Here is a 21,414-nt window from a genome sequence, read left to right as displayed (position 1 = left end):
ATAGTTCTTATAGTTTCAGAAAAAAGTGGCTGTATATACGGACGGACAGACAGACAGACATGACGAATCCTTAAGGGTTCCGTTTTTTGCCATTTGGCTACAGAACCCTAAAAATGCTCTATCACAGGTAAATGAGAAATTGAAAATGGAAATAATTGCCCAAGATTATTAGTTTTATTAAAATAAAAAATCGGTCAACACGCTCAAGAAAAGGAAATCATTTACTATTGTGTAGGGTAGGTATAATATAAAATAACTACCAGTTCATTAAAAAATACGTAAAAGAATAACGAAAGTACGGACAATCGGTAAATCCCGGGATTTTAATTTCCGGGACTTACTCAGGCAACCCTATTACATTCTATCAGTGTACATTTTTAGGGTTCCGTACCCAAAGGGTAAAAACGGGACCCTATTACTAAGACTTCGCTGTCCGTCCGTCCGTCTGTCCGTCTGTCATCAGGCTGTATCTCATGAACCGTGGTAGCTAGACAGTTTAAAATTTCACAGATGATTGAATTTCTATCGCCGCTATAACAACAAATACTAAAAACAGAATAAAATAAATAGTTATACAACAAACGTGATTTTTGCCGTTTTTTGCATAATGGTACGGAACCCTGCGTGTGCGAATCCAACTTGCACTTGGCCGGTTTTTTTAAATTAAGTACCTCTTGGAGAATATCAAATAACTGATGAGGGCAATGTATCTCGTACGATATTATTGATTGGCGACATTTTATTTAGTTTTCGGCGAACATTTGCTAAGTAGGTAGTACTAATACTACTAATAGCCATCTAGGAAAATAAGTACAAAATATGTCCAAATAATTGAGAATATCAATTCAATTCATAAAAAGATATAAGCATCTGCACTGATAGGAAAACAGTAGGTATCTAAATCTAACTAAGGTCTTTTCGTACGCCGCCGCTGTGAGTACTTGAGTAGGTAGGTATTTGTGACGTTATCTATGAAAAGGGACCTTATTGTCGATGGCGCTTCCGCCATTATTAACGATGCTCTGATATAAATACCACGCCGTGCGACGCAGTGCGTCGTAAGCGCCATAGACAATAAGGTCCCTTTTCATAGATAATGCCACAATTAGAATTAGAACTTACTCGTTACTTGGAATGTCAGTGGTTGATGAAATCGGAGATTCCATTTCCATATTTTGCAGTCTGTAAATAAAGATAAATTGTAGTAGTGTATTGTGTTACGTAGGTAGGGCTAAAAAGCACAAGTCAAATAATTATACTCACTCGATGTAGTCTAAAGATATAGTATCATGTTCGGCTGTGAAATTATCCAATTTTCTTCTTTTCCTAGAAAGACAAAAAAGTAAAAAGTTTAGACGCATGACAAATCACGAGCTGAGGTTCGAACCCTCGATAGGTGGATGGATTGCTAAAAGAACGCTTTATGCGTCTAATTGTGTGCGTTACATGTATCACTGTGTGCTCGTATTTATAGGAAGGCCCACTACACCGCAACCGCGTAACTACGACCAACTACGACTCACGGAGACGCACACATAGACGGCAATGTTTTCTGTCTTTGCCGTGCAAGGCAACGGCGCTAGTGCCGCGTGGTGTAAACTTCGTCGCGAATCGCGATATCCTTTTAAGCTATTTAGATGATGACAATGTTTACCGGTAGATGGAGCGATTATTAATTTTTAGAATGTTTCAAGTTATATGGATTACTAATTAGTACGATCAAGTATATATTAAATTAAGTAATAATTACGTATTTCACTGTGTAATAAATATACATTTTTACTTACGTTAGTTCCATTGTTTGTTGGAATCTTCCGAGTTGTCTTTTTCGAGATGTCTTCTTTTTATTCAATTGCTTGTTACCCATTATAACTTAAAGGTTTTGGTGCACACGGTATATCACTAGGACACACAACACAGCACAGTTTTTATAAGTAAATCTTATATTTGTTTTGGGGACACCTAGTACAGGTCCGTCTGGCACGAGCGCTCAGCCATCACTGTCTCATTTCGAAAGACGGACGGAGATAGAGCATGCAGGCCGGAGTCGATATTTTGTTACGATAGAATTAGTTGATGTTTATTTATTTTAAAAATATTGCCTCTAATTATCGTTTTTCTAAAGCTGTCAAATTACTGTTATACTTATGATTGATTTTTCTCCTTTTTTTGTTTCATAGTGTCACATAGTAAAGAAACGAGTAAAGTTGGAGTAAAAATTCGAATTGGAGGTTACTTTGGGAATAAATTGTATCGAGCGAAGTGTTATGAATCGTGTATCGAAAGCTGTGTTATTAAAGATAATATAATCAAGAATTATATTTATTTTTCCCACGTCTACAAATATCACCGTTTCTTAGAAAAATAGGATAATTATTGGGGTATTTTTACATTTCTGGCTCAGGGAACGGCCTTACCGCAAAAATGTAAATTTAGTTTCCTGCCAAATTATTAGAAAAAAAAAATCATTTGCGTTTTAAAGCATACAAACAGTCAAACAAACACACAAACAGCTTCACGTTCTAAACGCATAGATGTTCGATCGATATAACACATTATTAATTACTTTATCAAATCTCGATTTCGAAAGTCTGATGGTCGAGATCTCGAAACACCCAATCTCGATTCAGATTTTTCGTGCGAGAAATCGAATCGCCAATCTTGATGCGAGATTGCATTCCCTACTCGTAGGGGCCTTATCAGAAAAAATAAAAATATATTGATTACCTATCACTAAAATGGAGTTAATTAGAATACCGGTGTCGTTGAGAAAGTTACTTACTTGATTTAAGCTCAGGAATGCACCCTTAAATTAACGGAAATAAGAAAAAATACGGTGTAGTGTGTAAATTTAAATTCTGCGTAAATTTAAAACTACAAAACACCTGGCATCACATTCTACCTATCTCCCCTTCTCTCCCCTTAATCTTTGCCGTTCGCACCGCGCCACGGCAGTCACGGCACCGCATCGCACTCGCTCTGTTGTGTCCGATCCGTTGCCACGCAACCACGCGCCGCTTAGTTCACTCGTTGAACGAATCTCGTTCGTTCGCCAGTTTCGTGCGCCGCGTTCGCGAGTGCAGTGCTACCAATGGTACCATGGCCTTAAAAAAGGATTTCGACCTGCCAAGAAACATTTTCAAAGTGAAACTACCTAAATCGGTGAAATTACAACAAGCGTTCGACAGGCTGTTCAAAAAGAATAGCTACACCAAAATAGTGCAAAGTTAGTATGGCTGGTGACAGTGTTGAAAGCAAACCCCATTTTATTACAACAGAGACAGAGTTTATAGGCAAAGGTGATCATACACACACAAAACATAGAAGGAGTAGAAGTAGAAGCGCAAACCGTTTGACACCTTCAGCGTTAAGTTTGTCCGACGAACATTTTTACCAAGACCTCGAAGATTACGTGAAAGAAATGACGAATACAACAGAAAATATGGAACCAGACGTGTGGACTCAGCTGCAGCAGAAAGAGTCCGATTTGCTGCTGGCAGCAGAGTTGGGGAAAGCACTTTTGGATAAAAATGAGGAGTTGAAAAAGGAGCAGGAGAGGATTACAGAGGAATACTCCAAAAAACTTGAGGTGAGTACAACTTTTTATTTACCGGTAAAATGGGATGACTTTAGGAAATTTTCGGGGTACTTTGATAGTTTTAAAACTGCCATAAAATAACCGTTCATGCATATAATTAGTTAGATTACTAAAAATTACTGTATCCTGCATAAAACTATGATTATTATCGCTTAAAAACTGAAATTTCAAATGCGCTTCTGCATTTTCAAATCCATTCCATTTTTCGGTACACCTGTCAAACTATAAATCAAAGGAATTTAGACTTTATGTCCATGTAATAAGGTTGTTAGATCGTTTGATTAATTGTTAGTGGTGTTGTTTCCGTATTGGCGCAACGGTCGTGAAATTTCTACTTAAAATTATGAACAAAGAACGGATTGTTATAAATTCAATGTAATTAGGTCTATGTGAAAGTTAAGTAAATTTTAACCCCCATTCATAAAACTTTACGGCTAAACTAAACTAGCTTTTGCCCGCGACTTCGTCTGCGTGGAGTTAGTAATTTGGGTAGCTTATTTTTTATCTAATCTGCTTTTTATCGATTCCCCATACAAACTTCCACCCCCCTTTTCACCCTCTTAAAGGGTGATTTCTGTGATAAAAACTACCCTATGTCCTTCCTCGGGACTCAAACTATCTCCATACCAAATTTCAACTAAATCGGTTTAGCGGTTTAAAAGCGTGAAGAGGTAACAGACAGACAGACACACTGTATGGATTATGTTTTATCCCTTTCTTACAAATACATAAGTCAAAATGACAGATAAAGACAAACGATTATTAGCTAATTGAGGTTTGTAGCGCGTTTATGAATAAGGGGGTTAAGGTTTTATCTAGTTTTCAAGGGAAATATTTACAAAAAAAGGTGAAATAGTCCAATCAATGAATATTTTTTTTGGACAGTAACTATCCCGAATGTTTTATATATTAATTGTTAAAAATAACCTTAACCGCGTTAAAACTTTAAAAGAAACAGGAGGAAGGTAATTTACAGATAAATAGTTCATAAAATCTGCATTTTTTCTTGGTTTCCGACTTATTAATCTTTGCACAAAGAAACGTACGTAAAGGCGGACTTGAAAGGGCATTCTGACTCAGCCTTATAAAGGAAATATTCGTTTTACATACCTGTATAAATAAAGGTAAAACCTTCGTCACAATCACGATACTTATACAAAGAAATGCCACGCGCGAAATCGCTTTAAAAAACTAGGTAGATGAAGAAATTTGCATAAACAATGAAGAGTTCCCGCTAATCCGACTTTCGCTCATTTATTGCGTTGCCGGTATTTAGATACGAATACTTTTAACAAGGTTCTTTCATTATTTTCGTATACAATTCGTATGGATCTAATAAAATCCGTGGTATCGTAAATTTTGAAATTGGATCCGAAATTATAAGGGTTGGATCTGGATCCATTTCGTTAAACTACGTTTAATCTGGAGTTTACGTAAATATGTTGAAAATGTAATATAATAAACAGGTATTATCATGACGTACATACTTATATTTAGGTAGTACTTATGTATTTGTAAATATTATCTGTTTACGAAGCAAATATTGCAGCTGCAAAAAAGAAATGTTAGTGACACTAAAATGACAAATGAATATCGTATTAAAAAAAACTATTTACTTAGCTACTTAAAAATTGCAAGCACATTTAAATAATCGCATGTGTTTATTAGGATTTATGATGGCATATTTTTAACCGATACTTATAGCTAGTTGTTTATAGTTCGTGTGTGTATTTACAATCAATTATTAAATTTGTTTACACATTGCTAGTACCTAAAGCATTTAATCATCAGCGCAATGAATTGTATGGCAAACTAATTAAATTTGCCTTCACAGATTGAAAGCATATTATATTCAGATATTTTAAAACGCGATACCAACATATAAATCACGGTGCGTCTCGTTCGCAATCATACTTAGGTATGATAGCGTGAGCGAATGCCCAGAATTTATCCTGTTGGAATAATGTTTTTTTAAGTCGAATACGCCTCCTGTGTGAACAGTTGTGTATTGTTGAGTTTTTGCGATCCGAATTGCTATTTTATTGATAGCGTAACTAACGGTAGAGTAGATGGTAACATTGATAACTGATATCTGTACCTATTTGTCTGATTTGAGCGGTTTCGTTTGTATGGAAAGGTTCGAAATGTTCGAATGGTGACCACTTACCGGAAAGCACAGCGCGCTGCCTTTCCGGTGGCTAAAAAAGCCACCAAAAAGGTGGACGTGGTCAAGATCGCAGGAAATAGTTGTAAGACCATGACAGGTTGTTGTAAAACTTTTTGGGTGCTTCTCGATTGATATGATAATGATGTTTGTACTTTGTAGTAAGTGTACTGTCGTTGTATCTATCCTAATAATGCTTAATACATTCTTAACATATATAAGCATTACATATAGATCTACTTATACATAGAGTAACATCATTGGTACTGGTACCTATACAAATATCCACTCTACTAAATAAAGTGAGTATCCTGACTCATAGCTTGTTTTTATTAAAATCTTCTATAATCCAATAGCCATATCGGCCCTTATTACAGTCGGTTACAGTACAGACAAGCTAAATATACCTTTTATGTAAGACATTGATATCCGTATGACCAGTTCCTTCCCTTGCCTTACGGGGATAATTTCGCAGTAAATTACATTGTATTTATTTTGTGATGATACTTGTCTTGTGTACAATAATGTGTTAACGTACATACAGACTACAGACAACACCAACAGTCACACTCGTATAATTTATACAAACAGGGTGTCATCTATAGTTCGCGTTAAAAAGTATCTGCAACTAATTGTTTTACATCCAACTATGTAAATATATTTTTGTGAATATACATATAAGAGAAATTTAAAAGGGTTGTGTGAATACAATACCACTATTGTCGTAACAGAAACTCTCTTGTATAATGACTGACAAGTGTGCACACTACCCAGCAGTAGAACATTTAATACGTATAAAGGTATTTGTTGATGATATTGATGATTTATCCTAGTAATGTACTCAGTCTGAGTTATTGCCCTCGGCGAATTATGAAAACAGCCAACCATTACAGCTTATCAAATGTTTTCCACCATGAAACAACACGCGAGAGGTGACGTATCTTATCGCTTATCGTTATCGCTGCACTTGTGATAACGCTTCTATGGAATTTGTTTTACGGAAAACGTTTTATGTCATCTCGATGAGATGTATTTGCTGATGGCAATCACTAGATTAGGTTTAGACAAAGCAAATTAACACTCCACACATTTGTAGCCATGAGGGACATTAAGTATTTTGACTTACCTACATTTAAACGGAAGCTTATAATTTTATAGGTACTAGCAAATGTAGGTTAGTCAAATATTCAAATATAATAATAATAATTCAGCCTATATACGTCCTCTCCCCCTCTCATGCGCGAGAGGGCTTGGGCTATAGTCCCCACGCTAGCCCAATGCGGATTGGGGACTTCACATACACCTTTTGAATTTCTTCGCAGATGTATGCAGGTTTCCTCACGATGAAACCCCAAAAACTAAATACTTATATTGAACTGCTGGTTACTTTTGCGCTGTTCATTTAAACGTTTGGTTAGTTACATTTTATGCTATAAGCATAACATACATTTTCATGGGTGGTAGCTGGTATGAAATGAAGTATTGTTTTTTATCAGCTAACTTTGTTATCAAGCAGCTACCTTGAAACTAGCATTACTCCATAATCAATAAAATAAAACATTAAAGTACCTACTTAGAAGAAATAAAGAAATCATTATGAATGTGTAGTCGAGTGAAAAACAAAACCTAAACTAACGCACTTTTCTATAAACAATAACAAAAAATAAATTAAGATTTTTTTTATGTTAACCAAATAGGATCCATGGATCCATTTTCAAAAACTGTTTAACGGTTTGGATCCTTAAACTACCAGGCCAAAAGTGACATTTCTTCAACCAAAAACGTCACTTTTGACACTGACAGATCAGTATTATAATTATCGGAAACAGAATGAATAACTAAAACTCGAATTACCTATTACCTTGATACTGGCGAAATAGTCCCACTGGACTGAAGACATAATTTAAAAAGAATGAATGAATGAAACTCGAATTGGCCTATTCGATTTTTTTAACAAAACCGCAGACGTGTCAGTTTAAAATGTTTAAATACCGTTTGCGAGGAATTCAACGGCAGTTGGAAAGTGATGAAATCCCATAACAATAGGGCTTAGGCTGCAAAAACTGTTTTCTTCGTTGCGTCCGTTTCTTTCTTAAGGATTATGATGGCGCCGGTAATCGCGGTAGGCTTTTCAAAAGGTTTCGTCAGATTTGGGATTGTTCGATTTTTTATTTCGTGAACTTTCTTATTTTAAGTTTTTGTGACTTTGTATATATTGCTATCGTCATTTATGCGGGTATTTATGTTTAAATTTTAAACAGTAGGTTTTGAATCTTTAATTTTAATGGTAAATAATTACGAATTTATTCATAATATTAAAAAAAACATCCCATTACCAAACAATAGCCAAATTAACTACATGAAAAATTAATTAATATCTTGTAATGGAGGTACTGTAAAGTAGTACCTTTACTCTAGTCTAGCTAGTCTATATGCAATTTATTGTTATCATCTAACGACGATGTTGCAATAGAATAATACTTACATACTTTTTAAATCCATTCACCGAAAATTGCATAAGGTTTAAGGTACTCTTATGGGTTAATCTTATGATTAACCATTGCTTTTGTTTGGAACTACAAGATGCAATTTAGATTTTGCTAAAACAGATTCAAAATACAATGGTATGGATTGGCGTTCAGTGGCCTCAGTGGCCTCAGTTACAAGACTGGCTAGCTAGAGGATAAGAATATTTTTCATTTAACAACTATTCATTTAGCTAATAATCTCTCAAAATGTAGATTATGCTAAGTATTTAATATGTTGTAAATTGTACTTTTCTAAATATTTATTCGTTTTATATGTATTCAGTTTTGCGGCTTAACTTCTCACTTACTATTTTTCAATAAATCCACCCGAAACGATACTCCAAACAATCGTGTGACAAAACAGCCGTGACGCGGCTGCAAGAAACGTGATAATTCGATACTGACGAAGTGACGACGTTGCGACAGCGAGCCGCTAATCGGTTGGCTATGGAATATTTGTTCGTGCTTGCTTTGACTGTATTTATAACGCTATTTTGTTTAGATTTGACATTTGACCATTAAAAAACAGTTTAATTAATTATTTGTAGTTTATTTCCACTTCTATTTTCTGTTCTTCGATAGGGATAGGACTATATAGCCTACTAGGCCAGTTAGCTGGAAATGATGCTCACTTGTTTTTTGGCAGGGATTGTCATTTAATCTTCAAATCAATAGGGAAAACCTTTTCATAACACGAGTGTTACAATTTAACTACATTAATTAACTATTCTTCCATTAAGAAAGTGTGTTAGTTCTAAATTTTATTATGTCTATATGTATATCTTTTCAAAGATCATGCAACTCGTGAACAACGGATGTTTCTTTAGTTGCTAAGTATTTATAAAATATATTTATAAAAAAGTAATTTTTCAAAGGATTCCATTTTCAATTTCTAGATTGTTGGGACTGTTTGCTAATGTTTCTATTGTTGTTTAAAATAATGTACCTATTATTTTAAACAACAATAGAAATACTATTTTAAACTAAAATAGTACTAACTAACTTTATATTTTATCTGAATTATATTGTTTAGGCACTCACTACTCTGATAAAATGACAATGATTAATTACATAGTACTATTAAATTGAGTAAATCATTAATCACGGAATCAATATTTATCTACATTGATCCGATATGAATATCTTGTGTAATACCTTTTACTATTTCATTGTCTTTGTCAACTATACTATCCGGTATCACTATCGATAAAGATAAACATTAATTCATTACCGAAGGTGTGTTTATCTAATGATTATTTTGATTATAATAATTGCTTTCGTTTCGTTACTCATCCTTTATCTGGTTTTTACTGATTACTTCATGATTCATTAATGGTTTGATTTGCAATTTATCATTATCTTATTACTACAATAAACCTAATAAATACAATCAGCTGTACAGATAACTTAAATTACCATCAATGGATTTTATTTCTTAAGGGGCCCACAAATTACCAGTTCGCCGGACGATATCAGCCTGTCAGTCGTTCGGAACTGTCACCTTTTGCGATTAACTGACAGGCTGATATAGTCAAGCGAACTGGTAATCTGTGGGCCCCTTCAGAAATATGGTTTATTATCACTTAATGTGTTAGGCATGGACTCGATATTAGCTTACACAGCTGGCATAATAGTTCCGGCCGTGCATCTGGCATTAGAAAAAAAAATGGGTACCATTCGGTTTTTCTGTCGCACAAAAAGAGGCGGAAAAGTAGTAGTAGTAGTAGTTTTATACCTTGAAATTAAAAATAATTCAAGTTTTAATTACATCAATTTCAAATCACAGCGTATCATAAAATGTGGGAATTCAAACATTTTTTCATAAAACACTGATTTAAACTTTCACGATTATTAAACATTATCAAACTGCACAACGGGACTTAATCGCGTATTTAAGTTTTAAGATTTACCTCCGACGTTTCGAGGACGGCGTTGTCCCCGTGGTCTCGGAGAAGACTGGCTCAAGTTGACATCAACATCTTCTAGCCGCGCGAGTTTTTCGAACTACCCGCACTCGTCGGACGTCGGAGGTAAATCTTAAAACTTAAATACGCGATTAAGTCCCGTTGTGCAGTTTGATAATTTTTTCATAAATTTAGATATTCGTTTTGAATTTTTACTTGTAGGTGTAGGTACATATAAGCGACCATCCCTTTGTTTATTACACAAAATAAAACAACGAATAACATTATCTGTCAAAACTAGTCAACCATTTACTCGTTGCCATTTAGATCTTTTCTTAACTAAGACATTTTTGTGCCTTGTAGCCTTCTTGTAGAATTATTGGATATTTCAGAGTTAGGACTTTCAGATAAAGATGATTTATTATTGATCAGAACAGTATGGACAACTTATTATTATGTACTGTAGTTACACTGAGTGACTAATTCGTACGCAGAGGCCTTCGCGTTGCCTTAGAGACGTACGTCATGGTTGCCCAGGCGCATACTAAGTTCGGTTCAAACCTGTACTTTGAATAGTAATGATTTCTTTGCTGATTGCTAAAGAGATCATTGTTCTGTTGAGAAAGCGGTTGATAGGAGTATTGTGTACAAAGTTTACAATAATATTTAAAATAAATATCCAATCTAATTACTTGAAGGTTGTTCATGGTTTGTAATAAATTATCAAGGATTTATTCACTATTTGAATAACGTAGTAAAGCGACGCCTAAAAACAAATATGGAGCTTGACACGATAAATAATCCAATCCATAAAGAGTTACGAAAGATTTGATTCAGTTAGGATCCAATTACAAAGATGCATTAATTTCTATCTAGGGAATTAAAAAAAAATTGAAATTTCTTTAAATAAAGAGCCACTATCATAGAAAACTGCTCATATTTCCTACATATACACCAAAAGAGGAACATATTCGCAAAATATTATCAACTACATAAATCAGTTCTCTCCGAGAAATGCCCACACAGACTATCTCATAAATCTTATAAAAGCATTAACAGCACATTTTGTAGGCGGCAAAAAATTGACAACACTGAAAAAAATTGGGGCAAGCAACATGTGTTAATTATGAATGACCATCCTGGCCGTTCATTTCTACTTAAATGCCCTTCGGAACTCAGAGTCGTGCCCTGAGGCGAACCGATGTATCTCGAGAGACGGACTTAGTTAACTCCGTTCAAATATTGGCTTCATGGCAAATATATGATGATTTCGCCAATGTTAAAAGTGTACTTCTAGAGCAATGACGATGATCGTTAGTTGCTTATAATAAAGTAATATCTGCCGTAGCTGGACTTTACAAATAGCTACGATGGATTTCTTTTCAGCCATCTTTTTGCAGTTGGTGAAACTGGCCCGTCTGGGTCGTCTAAAGATTCGACTTGACTCTCGCTACGCGTTTACAATACCCTTGCTACCTGGAGACGAAACATGAACCTTTGTTCTGGTATGATTTCCATTGCTAGAACACTTGGTATAGAATAGACCAGTACAGTGTGATCTTCGATTACTCATAGTGTTTACTCATCCTGGAGTCAGAGTTACATTGGTTCGTCTAGGTTGGATGTTCGTGCAATAAAAACATCAGGCAAGCTGGCCAAAGGCAGAACTAGCATTGCTACTCTCGTCAAAGATATGTTTACATTCTTGCACCTAACTCCATCGCAATAAGACCCAAAACTGTATACATATCTCTGACGTCCATCGTGCCAGTTTTTGAGTGAGTAAAGTAGCAGATGTGATTCATCTAAGTAACGGTATAAGGCGGTTTCGCTCTCGATTGAAGTATTGTCGTTGAATTCAACATGCGTTCGTAAGTGGTCTTTTGTCATGTATGTCTCAATTACTTACCTCAGGGTGTTGTTGTTAAATGGACAGGTGTGACTTATTATTAGTGTCCGACCGAAACATGTTTTTTTGCCGAAACCGAAACCGAAACCGAATGTTCGGCTTTGGCTCTAGTTTCGGCCGAAACCGAAACCGAAACCGAACCTTTTGTAGACTTGTTAAAATCGTTGAAAAATATCATAAAACCGCTTTTACACACATATTATGGGGCTGTCAACACCCAATGCCCTTGAAATTCATGTTACTTAAGCAGTTTTTTTCAGAAAATTACTAGAGTTAGACCAAGATAATTCTGCAACGATTTTGATAACAGACGCAGTGCAAGTGTTATTTTAAACGTCAAAACTTCTATGAAATTATGACGTATAAATAACATTTGCACTAGTTGCACTGCGTATGCTATCAAAATAATTGCAGAATTTTCTTGGTTTAACTCTATTCATTCACCAGTCAAGCCAACATGATTGTAGATACAGGGTGAAACAACACGAATTTTTCGTTGACAATATCGCAAGGCCGGGTACCGATCTTCACCTGGGCCTAAACGTCCGAAGTGCCCCAGTGAGGCGAACTTTCATGCGAAGTCAAAGCCGTGCTTCAGGCTTCAGGATAAGTAGTTGAGCACAGACTCCAAGCAATGTACTTACATTGTATTAAAAAGCGAGATATTTCCTTGAGCGCTGGTGCGACTTTAAATCCGAAGGTCGCAAGGTACAAACCCCGGCCACGTACTCTTGACGTACTCGTACCAATGAATTTTTCGGAACTTTTATACTAAATATAATTTTAATATTTACCTACTATTTGCATTTCGGTGAAGGAAAAACATCGTGAGGAAGCCGGACTAGTCCGGATAAGGCCTAGTTTATTCTCTGGGTTCGAAGATCAGTCTGATGGCAGTCGCTTTCGTAAAAACTAGTGCCTACGACAATTCTTGGGATTAGTTGTCAATTGGACCCCAGGCTCCCATGAGTCGTGGCAAAAATTCCGGGATTACGCGAAGAAGATGATGAGTTTTCTTATTATTCCTTTGCCCAGGCCCAGTAACATGCGACAGTCCTAATTCTCATTTACTCCGATAGTTACAATTAGACAGTGTGCGCGTTATAGGTATTAACAGCCTCTTAAGACTGCGTCAACCGTCTAGTGGCGCCCTCATTAGTGGAATTGTGTTTTATAATAAACCTATTAATTTCTGTACCTATACATGAATCAGTATATGTAGGTACATATTAATAAATATTGTCGTCCTACTTTTTCCCCAACTTTTGGTCTTTGTCACATAGTTTAGTTTCATAGTACGAAGTACCATTTCGTTAGTTTCGGCCCGGCCGAAAGGTTCGGCCGTTTTTTGGCCGAAACCGAAACTACAGCCGAAACATGATTTTTTGGCCGAAACTGGCCGAAACCGAAACCGAAACCGAACCTTCGGTCGGACACTACTTATTATGTGTATTGTGTTTCACAAGCTGATTATTTATTAGGCATCCATAGTGTGCACTGTGTACGAGCAAAATTTTATGAAATAAATTCCCTTTCGACAAAATACGGTTTAGGCGACAAAACGGTGTGGCTCCGATGAAACTTGAATCGTCTGGTCTGGTCCATTGAATGCAATCAAACACCTACTAAAATGCCTTACGGTTATTTCGACACCTCAATACATTCTTGAAACTTCAGTAGGTACGTCTATACTGCTAAATTAAAAATGACCCAAAAACCTTACAATCCTGGTGACTCGTGTAACTTTATAAAAATGTAGCGTAGTGCAAAATTAAGCGAAGCTTGCAAATAAAATATTGACTACAGCATAACATTACATAGGTCTAAGTATACAATATAAAATAATTAGTTACTAGTTGATTCCAAAGTCCATCATTTCATTTTAAGTAATACCCATAATTAAAATTATATAAACAAAAGTAAAATACAGATTAAAATAAAAAAATAGTTAAAGTACCTTTAGCTTCTTAGAAACCTGTCCATTTTGCCACGGCCATGACAATCCAAACAGCCAGCAAAGATTCTTGCATATAATTCACATTACGTATAACAGCAACACAATAAACTGACCTTAGATAAACCGTATCCCTTTACAATAAGGTTCACGATCAAACTGTCGAATATAGTACAACTAAACTTTAAAGACAAGCAAAACAATGGGTACGTTACTCGAGGGAGTTGACCGGGGCCGGTCGGACCGGTTCTCGCAATTATCCTGGCTTCCTTGGCTAGTCTTGTAGCGTTTAAACATTATGACGATGCTTTAATGAATTGGTCTTACAAGTTTAATGAATGATTGGTCTCATGAAAGTCTCTATCTATCTATCTATCTATCAGTTCATTTTTTTAAAGCACATTTAAATGGAAACTAACTAAACTAACTAAACAGAAGTGGGAAAAATAAACAGTTGAAGTGGAAAATATAATGTTTAAATATTATAGAAAAGAACTCAACATTAAAACATCAACACTTCACAAAAAGCCATAGGAAAAATATGACTAATCATTTTATTTAAGACGAAAGATTCAAGATCAAAATTGTTATTCGGATTTTTACCAAAATATTCCATACCAATGATCAATATCAATTATTGTTACATTTTCCTAATGCCTCACATTTTTATGACGACGGACGTATAATTGCAGATATTTATTGACTCATCATTTAAAACTCTCAACAATTTCAACAGCAATTTAAAACCACTCTACAGCATTAATACCTCCCTCTTAATACATTCGCGGCATTCGCGGAAGCCACCGAAACCAGTTGGAGGTCACCGCCGCAGGCGCATAAAACTGGGCTGCGGTATCGGTATCGGCATCTGTGGCACATCTTTTATGCCAATCTTGAATGCCATTCCTATTTTAAATGAGCGATTGATCTTTGAGATTTGATTATGTGAAAGTATAAGTACTAGTCATTTAAGTTGATCCAATATACAAAATCTTATAGGTATTGTTTGGGTTTCTGAAAAGAAGGATGCGCTGGTAACTGAGCAGTGAGAATTGCGGCGAGTATTCGTGAGTTCGAACCCCGACTGTCTTGGATTTGGAACTATCATTTGATATTTACCAGTTGCTACTTAGTAGTTAATTAACCCCTTACTGCATATAATAAAAAATATTTGTTGAAATTTGAACTTTAATAGCTGTCAATAGAGTTAAATATCATATCGGCCATATATGGCTTCGTATGCGGTAAGGGGTTAAAAAGGAAAAAATAAACTTTTACTCTCAATACATTAGTTTTAATAAGCATAGAAATCTAGCTAGTCTATAAACAATTGTCACTTTCATTTCAATATTAGTGAAGTACCGAAATTATAAGTTTCATCTGAAAGTGAAACTCCTACTCTAAATTACAATAAAAACAAGCCAAGCTTTTAATCGATGCCCTACATTTTCATCGTTTTTCGTTTCACCGATCAACTGAGCAGATCGAAATTGAAATTGTGTATGACTTTGACTACACGCATCTCGACTTTATCAACCAATCAATCACGACATAAATAGAAATCTAACAGCGCAATTGTTCCAAATTCTTTAATCATTCGCACTATTCGTACACTTAACGGCAAAATAACATAAGTCAGAATATTGCTTTTACGAGCACAGACGGTTTTTTCTCTATCCGAAATGGTAACATGATTTTTCTGACACAAAAATATATTCGTCCCAGATATGTATCCTCATTTCCAAATCCCAACCTAACAAACCTATTTGTAGTTGTATTTTAAATTGGTTTCCAAGTTTGAAGTGTAAATTTTATGTCAATTATGTATGTACTATGTAATCTTCCTCCCTCCCTTCCTCCCTTCATCTTCCTTGCGCTATATCTCTACATCAAAATACTCAAATGAGATCGTCTGCACTTAGAAGTAACGTCTACGTCTGTATACCCAAGTTGATGTTCTATATTTGAAACTGTGTATTTAAATTCTATATCACTTTTGTAAACAACAGCATTTCTTTTTTTCTATATCAAGATTGTATCACGTGCATGTAATATGCTTTGTGTAATGACGTGTGTAATGCAGGTGCTATCTTTGCTAATGTTCTGATGGCATAACAGAGCTCACTGGTATCACCGGTCCGATTAGATCTCGTTAAATTATAGCAAATTATGGCAACGCCATGCGCGTAACGTATTTCGCAATAGTTGGGAACGAATAAAATGTACGGGTTTGCACCTGATTATGGGCATTACTGGCATTAGCTAATGAGTCAACGAGGTATTGCGTGAATAATCTGAGGGTGCAATAAAAATAGACTAACTTATAATTATTAACTTAGATTAACTAAAATTTACGCGTAAGTTTATGAATTACTAAAAAGATTGTGTTGTTATTCTGTTCCGTTGTCCAAGGGACAAAGATGGTACAGTCGACTTAAATATATGTTTAAATTTTTCGCCTTATTACAAGGGTAAGGTGCAAAAGTGTACAGTTCAGAAAATGTATGAATAATAATTTTAAATATCATATTTAAAGTTAGAGGTGTGTAGTGGTCCAGGGGAACTTAAACATGGCAATGAAGTTTTTTTGAAATCTCAAGGAGTTCCTTGTGATTAGCTAGCTAAAATACAGTGTGGTAAACCGCCCAATGGTTGGTCCAATAAAGCTGGAGTAAACAAATTCAGTCGTTATTGTGAGCGTAGTACGCTCACAATAACGACTGAATTTCAGCGTACCTAAATACTTAATTTTTGAAGATACCGTCTTACCACACTTGCGTTTAGCGGAGTGAGAGTGTAGGCGCACCAAAACGCGATCGGGGCCGCGACCTTGCGCGCGGGCACCCGATGATTTGCGGGCCAGTGGGTCAGCGAAGTCAGCGGAGTCATGTAGACATGTGGAGACCACAACACGTAGTTCACGTGGAGACCAAAGAGTAGTTCATGTATGTAGAAACCAACATGTACCTAGAGTCTGTGCGGAAAGAGAAGAGTCGTGGAATGTAAGAGAACCCACACATTCTATGACTGATATGACTCTTCTCTTTCCGCACAGTCTCTAGTCATGGGGAGACTGTTATGTAGTCATGTGGAAACCTTCTTTCTGGATAAGATTAGCTCTGATCTGGTCTGGTGTACCTACTTGAAGGTCACATGTTAATAATGTTCACATTTTACAATGGTTAGGTATACTTATAGTCTGTGAAATGGTATCCGCCATAACTTTGAGAAAACTTGTTCGATGAGCAATCAAATCCGGTTCTGTGGGATACAAAACTGTAAACGCCTCGTGGCCAGCCCTATTTGTACTTATACCCAAAATTAGTTTAATATTTTGGTTCGGTCGTTGGTTGGCTGGGTTGGCCCGTGGTTTTATGGTGAGCTTATATCCGGTATGTTTGAAAACTTGCGGTGTTGGCCTAAATTTATGGCAATAATCTAGGTCAGCTGCGATTTGGATTCCAAATATTCCAACTCACGGTAAGTTTTAACGCTGTGGCATAATAGTGAAGGTATTTCCTTGGTCCACTATTGTTAAAGCTTATCATAGGCGTGTTTATCAGTGATAAAACGAAGAAAACTTTAACACTAACACTTTTTGAGCAGATCTTTCAATGTTTTGAACCTTAAACTAGTGACCCAAATCTACCTTGATGGCAGAATTGTGATAGCAGAATTGTACCATTGTTCAAAACCCAGAATGACATTACGCGCACCTTATTCGACCCAGTGCATCATCGTTTTTTATCGCTTTTTATTTGAATAGTGACAATTGGTTCAAGTCTCTTGACATTGAGTCTCCTGTCCTGAACCTACTGGTGTGATAGGACGTATAACTGGTACTACACATTGTATCTTTCCAATACGAGTATTTGTACTCTCATCGGAAGGAAGTGCCGGTCCGCCGCATCCAATTAGTGGCTTACCTAACTCTAGGTCGTCGCGATAATCGCGTTACTACTACCCGATACGTTCATTTGCTAGCACTGATTGGCATTGGTTTGTCGGGATTAGAACTCACATAGTGGGAGCACTGCTGCCTGGTTAAGTTGACAAGGTGAAACAGTAACAGAATCCTTAGAATCTGGGTAAGTACGTTCATTTGCTGTCAGGGTTTGGCATTGGTTTATTTAGCTACCATGCACACATTTAAGATAATCGCGCGGGATCGAGATCTTTGTCTCTATCCGCTATTTGGCATCCAGACAGGTCAATATGACGGTTTTCTCTATATATTTATTGTATTGGTGATAGAAGAAGAATCGTTAGCAATATTCCAAGCAGACGTGTGCTACTATTTTGTTCTTTCCGTGTGCTTAATATTGTAATAGGATATTCAGATGACGAGCGAAGCCTAAATGCTCTTAAAACTAAAGATCTAGAAAGGAAGCACGGTACTATGTACAGATGCTTAATTATTTTCCATCGTAATTTTTCGGAACCGTTCGTACTTGTTATGCTACTTCAGTCAACCTCAGTACTTGTTGTACCGAGACTAACTGAAATGGCAAGACACGTTCGTACGTTTCCGTGAAAATACGATGGAAAATAATTAGTAAAACACTACATCTGTAGGTATTTTTTTATTGTGCAGCCTTGCTCGCACACCCTTGGTCAAGGCTGGGGTGTTGACAGTGACATATTGCTTCAACCCCGACTCGGTTAGCCTCTGATCATAGCTATAATATCCAAGCTCACATAGAAAACAGTGAAAAGACTACTTGGAAAAGCTTTTAAATAATTCCCTCTTCATGTACTCAATATTTCAAGAGTAGATATCACATTTGAAGTGATGGTAGTACAAAGATTTTCCTCTGGATTCCAGGAAAAACTTGCTGCCGCCGCTTCCAATTTAGCTCCAAGGCGATCAGTCCCAAATAAATAGACTCAAGAGTGTTTTCGCTGTTCTTTATTAGGTATCGGAGTATTTTTTATAGAAGTTTACATACATTGGGACCTATTTTTGAGTATCTCTTGTCTTTTGTGTGCCCTATATATATTTTCTGAAACTAGCCCGAAGTTCCGTATTAACACTTTCGGTGCCGGGCGCCCCGTTTCCAGTACAAAATGAACATACATACGTGTTCTTGGCAGTGAATGTGTTAGTACACATATTTATACGAAATAAGAACTCCAGTTTTATGATTCTAATCGTTTGCCTGAGGCCACCATTACCATCGACCATAGAAAATCGATTTCCATTGATTAAATAAACGATGGCGGTCATATCAAGGTCGTACCTACCTACCTACATATTTGATGGCATGTACTTCATAAACTGTACTGGCAACACCTGACCAATGATAGATCTTATGTCTTGGTAATAGGGTTTATGAATTGTCAGTTATGTATGAGGACTATGTGTGTATTGTATACAAGGAACTGAAATCAATATGCATGCCGTTAGGGGCTTCTTTATATAATGAAAGAGATTAGAATTATGCATATGTACTATGTTAATTGTTGCTAATGTTGCTATGATGAATTGGTTGACAGTTTGCACGAAGTTAAAACTGTCCATAGTGTCTGTTTGTCACGCTATTTATACGAATGTGATTAATGTTTTAATAAATTTTGACTACAAATTATAATTCATTCGCTGTTAAAAGCTGTTAGAGTCAGACCAAGCTAAGATAAGAAGACTGTGCAAGTGTTAAGTAAACGTCATAATTTCATAGACGTTTGACGTTTAAAATAACACTTGCACAGTCTGGGCTATCAAAGTCGCTGCCAACTTAGTTTGGTCTGACTCTATGCTTCATTTCTGGTTACGTATTAAGTATCAGCATATATGAAATTCTTACAAAAGCGATACCAATGTGAGATTTGTGACGAAACAGTTTCAGATATACGGATAATTTGTGTAAATAATATTATTAAAATTGAGTCATTCTTCCAATCTTATACCTTTAAAGTTTAAAGATATAAATAAAAAGACAAGAATTGGTCGTTTAAAGTTTAAACGACCAATTCTTGTCTTTTTATTTATTTATATATTTCGGGGATCTCGGACACAGCAGTGCATCGAAATTAGAACACTAACTAAGCACTAACGATTTCGATGAAATTTGCTATATAACCCATATAGCATTCCATTCGGGGGTGAAAAATCGATCTTGCTAGGTGTTATCTCTGGGAAAACGCGCATTTTTGAGTTTTTATACACTTTCCAAGCAATGCTCAGTCTCCCAGATATTTTTACTAACATATAAAGACATCACCGAAAAAAATACTCTTTTCGTGAGTTGGCTAACTAATAACAGCTACAAACTGACTTTGGTATGTACAAGTGTAAAAATTCTGTTTAATTTCTTCACAATACGTATTCAAAAAACGTTGGTCTAATAAAAATTACAATCGCATGATGCGTATTAGGAATTCCAATCGAGAACCGAACGAAGCATGAGCTATGTACGAGTCTTACACGTTTCTACACGATCTGCAACCGTGTTCGGAAATGTGTAGCTAATACCAATACAATAATACTTACATACTAGCAGGGTTGGGCAGTATTTCAATTACATGTATTTGAAATACGTATTTGAAATACATTTTTGTATTTTGTATTTGTATTTCAAATACTACCTGGAAAAGTATTTTGTATTTGGTATTTCAAATACTGCACTCACATGTATTTTGTATTTTGTATTTCAAATACGAGTACTTCAAGCATCAAAATACATTTCTACAAAATACATTTTATTAAATTCTATAATCCTAAAATGGAACGTTTATTTAAATATAATGTACGACTTGTACGAGGGCAAATACAATGCGCGAGCTATTCTGCGCGGAACTTTTCGTCAACAGCCAGGGTATAGGGTCATTGCAGTAGTTTCCGTCCATGCTCTAGTTTTAGACCACTTGACGGATTAGCAAATAATATATTTCATTTTTAATTTACTACTTGCGAAATATAATTTTAATATGTAGACAGATATACAGGGTGTTCTAGCCATTGGACAAAGCCGAAATGTACATATGCATTAGGGTATTTAGAACCAGTACCAGTACCAGTATACAAAGTATCATAACAATCGGTGTAGCGGTTACGAAGAAATTAACAAATTACGTTTTTTTTATTTATGACATTAATAAGATTCTGTCTTTTGACAAATGTCATCATTGCCGCACATTTTCAAACAAATTGTCAAAAGCACTGCCAATGATTAATACAGTATGTTTCTTTTTGTTGTCGATTATTGGAAATAACTTTTGTTTGATAATTTATTTTTATATCTTTTGTTCTAATAAAAATAATATTGCCGTTAGAGCATTTCTGAGAAGTAACCGTACGTGGGATTTCAGGGTTAGTCCAATGGCTAAGGTCACCCTGTATATATTGTTTCGACATTAA

The 21,414-nt window shown here is 35.8% G+C and overlaps 1 protein-coding gene and 1 long non-coding RNA gene across 2 annotated transcripts in view; one reads left to right on the top strand and one right to left on the bottom strand.

Moving 5' to 3' along the window:
• Window positions 1-1,132: 1,132 nt before the first annotated feature.
• On the bottom strand, window positions 1,133-2,368 carry LOC134799814 (uncharacterized). The gene is made up of 3 exons (XR_010145470.1): window positions 1,788-2,368; window positions 1,264-1,326; window positions 1,133-1,182 (listed from the first exon to the last, which is right to left on the bottom strand). It is a non-coding gene; the product is annotated as an uncharacterized LOC134799814 (long non-coding RNA).
• A 642-nt stretch (window positions 2,369-3,010) lies between these two features.
• LOC134800109 (bicaudal D-related protein homolog) overlaps window positions 3,011-21,414 on the top strand; it is a 146,077-nt gene continuing 127,673 nt past the window's right edge. The window contains exon 1 of the mRNA XM_063772584.1: window positions 3,011-3,589. Coding sequence (XP_063628654.1) covers window positions 3,233-3,589 — 357 coding nt within the window. The 5' untranslated portion in view covers window positions 3,011-3,232. The remainder of the gene's footprint in view (window positions 3,590-21,414) is intronic.

The sequence above is a fragment of the Cydia splendana genome, chromosome 19 (genome assembly GCF_910591565.1).
Source record: "Cydia splendana chromosome 19, ilCydSple1.2, whole genome shotgun sequence".
Classification (NCBI taxonomy): domain Eukaryota; kingdom Metazoa; phylum Arthropoda; class Insecta; order Lepidoptera; family Tortricidae; genus Cydia; species Cydia splendana.
Note: the sequence above shows the minus strand (reverse complement) of the source record. Positions and strands in the feature narration are given on the sequence as shown.